Source organism: Synchiropus splendidus, chromosome 3 (assembly GCF_027744825.2).
Source record: "Synchiropus splendidus isolate RoL2022-P1 chromosome 3, RoL_Sspl_1.0, whole genome shotgun sequence".
NCBI classification, from domain to species: Eukaryota; Metazoa; Chordata; class Actinopteri; order Syngnathiformes; family Callionymidae; genus Synchiropus; species Synchiropus splendidus.
The window spans coordinates 27863408-27873787 of record NC_071336.1 but is presented as its reverse complement, the minus strand read 5'-3'; the positions used below and the strand labels follow the sequence as shown (position 1 = coordinate 27873787).

The following is a 10380-nucleotide window of genomic DNA, read 5'->3' as shown; positions in this document are numbered from 1 at the left end:
CTTCTGTTGTCTAAGCAGAGGTCTCAGTGACACTGACAGAAAAAAGTGTTTGAGACACTTCTAAACAAAGCATTGATACCAAATACCATTGTGACTTACCCTTAAATATTATTATTATAAATAATAATAATAAAGTTAAGGTAAAACATAATATATATATATGTTTTTAGTATTAATAGTGTTATTTTTAGTATTTACTGGGCAGTGTTGTTTCATGTACGGTATAAATGACAAGCACTTAAAATTGAGCCACACAAGAACCTTCTATAAATATAACATTATCTCATTATTTGATAGTCATTGCTTCAACAACTAGTAAAAAAATAAATAAAATATCAGTAGCAGAAACTAATTAAAGCTACACTTTTTCCACAACAGATGGTGAATGTTGAGCATGAAAACACAACTCCCAGTTCATTTCGTTGGTCCGTTTTCCAGTGCTTGAATCCAACTTCTTCGCACAAAACTCACACTTTTGAACTCATTAAGAAAGACAAATACCTGCTGTGACAGCTCGTATCGCAATAAAGCAAATTAAATATTGTTCCAATTAGCTGGGAAATAATTCTGTGGTCTCTGCAGGCCGAAGAAAAGTACATTATACACGCACGATGGAGGAACCTTGTGCTTTTAGTGATGAGATTATTGTTTTTATTCAATTACTCCCCGCAACTGGGATATATTCATTAGTTTTGGATTCATGACGTTTTTTTTAAATCACTGAATAAATGTCAGTCACAATAAAATGTTTTGAATGAAATTATAACTTCTGCATTCACTTCCAAGTCTTGAAAATAATTTGACTTATGTGACTCAAAACTATTTCTGATCATGTTCAGAGAAGACTCCACATATCATGTTATGTATTGTCTGTTATTATCACTCAGCACTGCAGATCTATGAATTAAACTCAGTCACACACCTCTTTGTTGCACAAATGTTTATTGAGTTTAAGCAAACTAAACTGTCAAACTATATTTACATAAAATAGTAGGACGTGGCTTGTTACTGTCTTATTACTTTACAGCAATACTGATCGCTGGTAACTATGTCGTACAGTGATGCCTTCAAATGCAGGACATCAAAGCTGATCCTCAGAGGTCCAGTCAGGTATGGAAAAAGTCTTGGATTCTTGTTTCACCTCTCCGATCCTATACTCCAAATGGATACACAGATGTCTGGCACTGTGCTCCGAGGGAAACAAGCTGACCTCCCCACTGACCGCAGTGTCTTGGATCACTTCCACCGGCTCATCCAGGTACAGCACCGCTTGTTTCCAGTGGGTCTCCGGTTGGAACGGGGACGTGGAGAGCACCACCGGTTTTTCCGGGCAGGAGAAGGACACGTCGAAGTACACACAGAAGGCGTTCACCACCGCAGAGCCAAAGGAGTCGCATCTGAAGTGACCTTTCAATGACCTCAACTGCTCCACCGTCACAGTGGTCAGATCCAGCTCGGCAAATCTCACGGGATGAGACAACACATCCTCCACAGTCACCGTGTTCACCGTGATGTCCGAGTTCTTGATGCACTTTCGGGCAAACTCAGACATGCACGACATGTCCACGCCGTACTGGTCTTTGATGGTGCACCAGAAGTGCAAGCGGTTCTCCACCACGGGCTCCATGATGGGCGTGATGTAAAGTTCCGCCCGGTCCGGCAGGACGATCCCGCCCGGCTTCGTCAGCCACTTGTCCCGAGCGTACAGGACCGAGTCGAGCATGGACTCGTGCAGCAGCGCGTAGCCCATCCACTCGCTCACGATCACGTCCACCTCCTCCGGCAGCTCCACCGTCTCCACGGTGCCGCGAATCACTTCGATCTTGTCGTCCATCTGGTTCTGCTTGATGATGTTCTCCGCCTGCTCGGCGATCGAGCACGCTTCCACCGCGTACACTTTCCGGGCCCCGGCTTGCACACAAAAGATGCTCAGGACGCCGGTTCCTGCTCCGACATCCAGCACCACTTTGTCACGGATCCACTCACTGCACTTTAGAATGGCCGTCCGGTACGTGTTCATTCGCACATGGTCCGCTATCATCTCCTCATGTATCGTCACATCGGTGTAGCTGTCAAAGTAGATTCTGTCTTGTCGACTTTTGTCCAATTTTCTCTTTTTTACAACGTGAGACATACTTGCAACTGGTCGGCTGCAGAAAGAACCAACTTCCGCATTAGGGTGGCTGGGGCTTGTAGTTCTTCAGTGCTTTCTTCGGCTTGCGTCTGACTGATAGAAAACTACAATTCCCAAGAATCTCTATTAAAGAGCAGCGGCCGGAGTGTTGCATTCACGGTCTTGTTGGATGTGAAATGTGCGTGTGTTTGCGAGATTAAGTTAATTTAGGAATTAAACAAAAACAGGTAAAAAAAATCTTTTATTTTGTATACAGTCTAACAATTCTAAATATAAATCAATAGAATTAAAAGTAATGGGGTAAAGTTTACATGCAAATTAATCCATCAACATAAATAAACACATAAATGCACACACAAAATTAATCATTATGATATATGTATATATATATATAACATATATATAACATATATAATATAACCCATATTATATATTTATAACATATACATATATATTACAAATAATATCAAACAATAAAAATGAAAAATAAACAGCTTGGATAAAACAGCTCTTTGTGTAATGATGCATTCACTTTTATGTATTTTTTCTCTTTATATTTTGAGAATGTACATTTGCAAAATAAAGATACTGCATGAAAGACAGTAGCAATAATTGCTGGACTGCTGAAGCAACAAACTATACTATATACTTGAAACAGTCTAAAGAGAAACAGAGGAACTCAGTTGACGCGTCCGCTTTAGAGATGAACTGTGACAAAAGTGGAGAAACTTGGGTTTTCATCTGGAGCGACTCGGAAGAACAAGCTCAGAAAGGCCCGACTCAGACAGTTTGGACTCATAGAGAAGAAACTGAACACATTTTTGCCAAAGGATATTTGTTGAGTGAATAGGAGAAGAGGAAGATCATGGATGATGAGGAGGTTTGACGCTGGAAGATAACCAGCATCAAGGAGGTGGAGAAGGAGGTGGAAACCAACTGAACTTTTCTCAACCCATTAAAATACTGACATTTTATAGTGCTGTGCATTTTGCCATCTTTGTGGAAACCGTGCAAAAGCATATGTGAAGTGTGAATCTCTTTCTGCCCACAGCATGAACACCACACACATTAGATCTCAGCACGCATTTATGGCAGGAAGAACAAACTCCTCATGGCGGCCATGAGTCCCTCCTCCGGTGAAAATCCTCTGGGGTGTTCTCTGGTCTGATACTGAGATGTTTGGCAAATAATTCCGGACAACCTTGCAGAATTCCATCACATACTGATAAAGGAGGAGTGGCGCAGCAGCAGAGAAGGATCACAGCGAGATGTTGATGATTTTATTTTTATTACTTCCCTTTGAAGCAAGAAGACAGTCCTGTCGCAGGAAGGAAATACGGAATAATTGCACAGCTAGACGAAAGGAAGCATTTGCATTTGTGCACTTTTTGTGGAAGTGTGCCAGTGTGTGCATTTTAAATGCATTGCGTCTCGAGAAACGTGCGGTGTTCACTGGGGAATAGTTATTTTTTTCTTTTAAAGCAGGTCCTATCTATAGAAGTGACGAAAACAACTCACACTGATGCACTTACTTCGACCACGAAAAAGGGCAACGATCATGGAGCCACATGAAAAAACGTTGAAGACATTTCTTTATAAGCCACCAAATATTCACTATCCGCACAAATACACACAAATTTCTTCAAATTCTAGACAGACAGAGCTGACCAATGTGAATTGAAGCAAAATGAGCAAACAAAGTGCTTGTAATGTTAGTTTAGAGAGACACAACAGATAGAAGAGCGGTTGCCGTTGAAGTGAAGGAATATTTGGTTACATGGATGTAACTGCAGTTCTATGAAAACATGTGAGTGCGCTGATCACTGAATAACTGACTCAGAGAGAAATATGACTGTCTACAATGAAAATGAATGTCACATCTCTACTTTGATTTTAAACAAAAAAATTTAATTAATCGCACTAAAGCTGAGTTAACTTGCGATTAATGGCAAATTAAATCAAACACCTGTTCAAAATGTAACTTAAATGTCCTTGACTGTATCTGTAACATGGAGTTGTTGCAGTAGACAAGTGTTTCCATGAGGAATGCATGACCGGCCACTCTTGTGTTAATACATCTTTTTACATTTAGAACAGATACAAAACGTGTGATTTATTTGTCATTAATCGTGAGTTAAGTGATCTTCAGTGCGATTAACTGAGACTAAAAACTGTAGTCTATTGACAGCTCTTATTTTACAACTACATTTAACAAGGTCTGGGACTTTAAGAGATTCACTTTGTTTAACTACAAAATACATAAATAGATGCAAATAATAGTGATTAATCCTGTATGATATTTGGTGCCGTACAGTACATTGTGATGTCATAACTGGAGCAGCTATGATGAAGATTTTACTGAACAAAACACTTGATGACTGAAGCTCAAAAATGCTCCGTGAAGCAAAGAGTTCACTGACCACTCCACCCTGATGTTTAACCTCATGCGTGTAGATTCAACGTAATATAGCTCAACCTGCAATCAAATATTAAAATACAACAATTCACTTTAAAACCTCAAATTCATTTGTTTGACTTTATCAAGTCCCAACGCCAATTTCATCAAATCCGTTTTTTGTTGATATTGTTTACATTTGATTTTGGCTTTAAACTTTTTTATAATGCTTAAATTCATTTTTTACTTATATTTTTGCGCTCGTGTCTCTTTGACTCTGCATTATTAATGCATGCTCAGGGTCACATACTGTACAGTGCATCGCCACAGCAACCGGACCGTTGAGTGCTGTCATTTCAACCTTGACAATGAGGCTGGCTTGCACAATAATGCTGCATTATAAAACGCATATACAAAGGTAACTTGGTTCGCTCCACAAGTTCCAGTGTCACACACAGCTATCAGAGAGGGAGGCATTGTGCCGTGCAACAAATTCAAAGGTGCAATGGCTTCGGATTGATTTCTTCTGGTGATCAATACTGCGCCACATTGATATCTCTCTCCTCACGAGCTGCATCGGTGAAAGAGTGCGGGTCACAGCTCTTATCCACATTCACCTGTACGGGCGACATCATACCAACACGCTGTTTTCACGGGTGGATCCATCCGGGTGCCTGGTCCAAGAAGGTGTTATCTAGTGTCACGCACCGACGTCTGTGACGTGGATAAACCCGAGGTGTGCAGGACTTATCAGGGTCACGCTATCAGGAGACAAAGTCCCTGGTGGTTTTTTTTCCCTTCCCTTCATTTGTACAGTCTTTAGCTCAAAGGAAAGAACAAGTTGCACTTTCAACCTTCGTCTCAGCACCACCTCCCCCCTGAAAAAAAAACAACCTCTTTGCAAGATCTCAGCCTGTCAATCTGTAAAGTCTGGCAATCGATTCATTAATTACACCCCCTCCCTGAAGACTCCCTGCCCCTAATCCACACCAGAATTAGTTGCATTACTCTGCAATTTGATTAAATTTCTCAGAAAAACCTGCACACGACAGCCATTATGCCTGATGCTAAGCAGCGCCATCTGAGCGGCCCTGCACATCTGCTCATTACGGCTGCACAGAGATGCAGCCAAGGCATGGTCGGTGTTCTGCAGAGCTTCGTTCACTTCACCACCAGTCAAATAAGGCCACTCTTTCCCCTCGCGCACAGCACAACAGTTCAGATCCGTGGGATGAGGACAGTCAAAGGTAAAGCCAAGTAAACATCTGTCCAACTGTCTATAGAGCCTGTAAACAGTGATGATGTACGAATGGTTGCGCACACCTTTGGCGGAGGGTGGCGGGGTACTGTTGTGGTCAAGCTTTAGATTGGGGAACACGTATTAACTATTGATAAACGAATGACTTGTTTGTTCATGGTTAATACCGGGTGATACTGGTGTTGCTAAAAGCAGGGCTTCTGAACCTTTTTGATCTCGGGGCCCACCTTTTCCAGAACAAATGGACCCAGGGCCCATTCAAGTAATAGAAGTGATTCATTACTCTTGATATCATTTGTGATCAATAACCATATTTAATCTACTTACATGTAAAATAATCCAACACCTTGTGAAATGACATGAAACCATGTGATCACTGCATAGATGTTTGTCATCGAAAAGTCCAACCAGCAGCAGAAGCAGGTGCAAGTCATGTTCATCAAATTTACTAAAGAATAAAAGGAAAAAATACACTTGATGCAAACTGTTTAGAAAATTGGAAAAACGGAATGAAATTCTGAATAAAATAAATATAATGAATCCATGTTTAAATATCATAACATAAAAATACAATATCTTATTTAAACTCCATAGAAAATATAAGTAAATGTAATTGAAAGTATTGCCATAAAATTTTATAATTAATTTTAAAACTGCTTCAACAGTTGCTTTCATGAACAGCGTTTAGTGTCATGTGGCATCACTTTCTTCATCATTTCTTCTTTTCAAGAACTTTTCCGTAGTTGGTAACTATCACAGATTTGCAGCTGTCAAGTCAATGCAGTGTCACACTGCTGCCACCATATGCGGCTAATGTATTAAAACTGAGCGTCTCACGGCCCAAAGGCTTAAAAAAAAAAAAAAAAACATTTAGAGGCCATCTAGGAGGCGCTCGCGGCCCCACCATGGGCCTGGGCCCTGTGGTTAAGAATCATTGATTTAGAGTGAACTGTCGCTGACCATTCCTGGGTGAAGTTTAGTCGCTCATAAAAAGGCACTATTGATACTTTAGAATGAATTACTGGCTAATATGCCAGAAATGCAGATAGGAATAAGTAGTTTATAAAGGGTAGTACATGTTCCCTAATATAAAGTGCGACCAAAATGTTTACAAAGCTTTAGTCCGTGGCTCGAATACCGGTTCTGACAACCGACTCCGTAGCCAGTGTTGCCAACCCCTCAATAAGGACAGTCGTGGTCCTACACGTCGCTATAAGCTGCTAAATGACGTCATATTTACACGATGGTTTTAAGCACGTGCAGCTCATTGACAGTGGTGCTGTATACACTACCGTGCAGCGACATGTCGGTGAGTGATGCCTGTGAATGCCTCGTGACGGGGAAGGGCTCACGGGCCTGCAGAAGACGACAGCAATGCATGTTTTTTTATGGCAAGTCGGAGCACAAAAAAGTCGCGTCATTTGTCATCCGTTGCTTTTTATGATAAAAATCGCCAGGAGGGTTTGGAAAGTCGTCAAATTTAGCGACTAGATCGCCAAGTTGGCAACACAACAAGCAGCAACCAGGTATATTTGGAGCTCGTGTTTTCTGACAAGCATTTACGTCTGTTGCCAACATTTATTAATGGTGGGTATATTTGAAGAGCTGTTGAGTCTTACATTTGAAATTGCCAGGAAGTGGATGATGACATCATCACACTAACAAAAACTCTCTTCCTGTTTATGTGCTACAGTGAATACCAAATTTACTTGGCAGCTCGGATTTTCCACCATTGTTTTCTTTGATATCGGTACGAAAAATGTTGCAGTCAAGACCACCAAACTTGGGAACAAGGCCAATGAGGAGGCGTGACCAAGACCAAGACCAACTTTTGAAAAAATGATGTCTGTTTCTTCTCCAGTAAGAAACAAATGTGTCTATGTGACTATAAACTTATGCTTCTGTAATCTCTTCAGTCACCCTGGTCTTGACTAGAACTCCATCATACCAAATCACCTCCGTCAGACAGCAACATACATGTATATGTCCAAGGAAGAACAGATCGGATGGTAGCTAGAGGAGGCAGGAGGCTGAAACCATCATGCGATGTGACCTTCAAAAGTCCTCACCTGACTGCCACAACTGTAGCTCAAGCTATAAGCGGCTGATTTAAACAAAACATGGCTCAGTCAACCTGTTTCTCTATATTCATTTCAATAGAATGAAAAGGACTTCTAATGTTTTCAATACTCTTTCTGCCTTGTGTGAACCATTAACTGGGGGACGTGTATGGATTCAAGGTGAGGCTGCAGCACGTTTGGCCACACATCTTAGATCCACTTGACAAATAAATCCCTCCGGGAAAAAAATAAAATAAAATAAAATAAATAAATATATACAAATCGCAATGCAAAGCAGGCACATGGCAGGGGGGTGGATGAAGAGCTGGAATTTCTGTTGCTGCGTGCCACAGAGGATCAATACAATAAGGCGGGAGAAGGATGAGATTTTCCCTACTGTTTTTGATGATGGTTTAACAGGGGAGGGATAATGTACCAGCTCGCAGACACATTTGCTTCATGAAAACATTAATCTAAGACAGTGTCCATGGAGATTCTGCTGATTTTAGGCGACAAGAAGCTGTGATTTAAAAAAAACCTTGAGACAAAAACAAAGACTTCACAACACATAATATACTAATAAAAACCTTTGAGGCATCTAATTGATCAACTAAAGGCAAATATTCATCTTAGATACAGACTTAGCACTATTTGACACACAATCTGAAACAGTATTACAGTATCTAAACAGATATCATGACAAAGTGCTATTGTAAAAGTAATCTACAATCAGGTGTTATTTTAATATATGTGAGATGAGCACATTATTTAGAGGAAAAAATCACTTTTGCTCACTTATTATATGCTGCATTCAAGTATGTAGGACCAACAACAGAGTGAACAGCCCATTGTGAAACTACCAAGAAGAATCCAAGCTCAACTGTAGCTGTGTGTCTGTACTTCTGTCTGTGTTTCAGTCATTTACTGTTGTGTTGAAATTTGTTCGGAGGTGCCGTCACCTTGCAAGATAAGGTCCATTACTTGTTTAGTGCCTCAAAGGAAATGGGTCCGTGGCTGAGAACTCCACTGCTGTGAACATGAGAGGAGCGGAGCTTGTTAGTTTCCTGCTCGCTGTGACTTGTCAGTGTCTTTCTGTGGTCGTTCGGTCACAGTCACATGTACGTTTACCAGACAAAACCAGCAGGAAGACACATTTACCGGCGCAAAAGTGTAGACTTTGCAGCACGAAAATAACTTTGACTCATATTTTCACCCCTTGAAGAGTTATTTTGCCTCTTATTTCGAACTGCACATTGGTTCATCTGCTATTATGATTCAGAGGAGGCGGCTCTACATTTTCATCCCAAAATATTCCCAACGTTGTCCATTTACAAATTACGCCATACTTTGTCGTCACGGAAGGTCGTGATAAGTCCGACTTCATTTGTGTTTATTTTCCCTCCAGTAAGTAGAGTGAGAGAGAAGCCTGCACAAGTGAGGTGATAAGATCCTACCGGCTTGTTCTTTGCACTGACCTTGGATGCTGCAAAGTAAAAATCGATGCTCTTTCAGAGGGACAAAAAAGCAGTATTCACTTTCTGTTAAGACACTGAGCATCTTTCTTGGAAAGTGAGACAGGTCTATGGGGTCAGGATGAAATACATAAACATAACGTGTTGAAACAATTTAGCCAAAAAAAATTATTATTGTTAGTGTATTAGGGTCTGCATCCATATGGAGGAATGATGGTTGAAGATGAACCGAGGATTTAAAATTCACAATTAATGGCTGAGACTAGAAGAACTACGACTAGTAATTACAACTAGTAATTACATACTAGTGGGAAATAATGGCACCTTAAAGGCCTCACCACTAAAGGAATGTGTAACTACATCATTTATATTGAACATATGTATGAATTCCATACAAAAATAAATGTTTTGCAAAAAAAAACTGGGGTTTGAACAATAAATATTTTCCCAATGTTGCTCTGAATACTGAAAATCTGAATGACTCCTCTAGTTTAGTTGTGGAGTGAGACTGAAGCGCTTCTGATGCCAGTCTGTCCTGTCAATGAGATGCTGACTGAGGACAGGTAGCGGGAGATTTAGCTGCACAGTATTGCATTCCTCTGACAATTCAGAAAATCCATTCCGGCACATTAGCAAAACTGCTAATTGCCAGGCTCAGTGTGTCTAATTGCAAACATTGATCTGTCCACAGCCCCCCGACTGGTCAGGATAAAAAATGTTTTATTTTATGTATTTGTTTTCTTCATTTAAAAAAAAACGTGAAATGACGTACAGGAAGGCTCTCTTCTAAACACAGCGTGGTCCACGCTATGAAACCCAGAGGCTCATTTTGGCATCAGAAAAAGAGTGAAAGAGTGACTTCAGTTTATAGTTTGACTTCAGGGAAATCCTTCTGTCGTATGAAGGCCCATTTATGCTCTCTTTACGCACAAAATTCTAACATTTTTAAATATCGAATATATTTCATAAAAACCTAGGATGAACAAAAAAGAGTTTCAGTGCCTTGTTAACATGCACAAACTCTGGGACTCCAGCTGCATTTTCAGTGAAGCATTTACATG

At 40.5% G+C, this 10380-nt stretch overlaps 1 protein-coding gene across 1 annotated transcript; it reads right to left on the bottom strand.

The window, feature by feature from the left end:
• Positions 1-938: 938 nt before the first annotated feature.
• Positions 939-2161, bottom strand: prmt6 (protein arginine methyltransferase 6). Its single transcript, XM_053860282.1, has one exon. It carries the CDS (start codon positions 2132-2134, stop codon positions 1082-1084), a length of 1053 nt encoding a protein of 350 aa, XP_053716257.1. The 5' UTR covers positions 2135-2161; the 3' UTR covers positions 939-1081.
• Positions 2162-10380: the final 8219 nt, after the last annotated feature.

Coding starts and splice junctions, on each gene's coding strand:
- prmt6 (XM_053860282.1), bottom strand. CDS start 2,134: ATGTCTCACGTTGTAAAAAAGAGAAAATTGGACAAAAGTCGACAAGAC.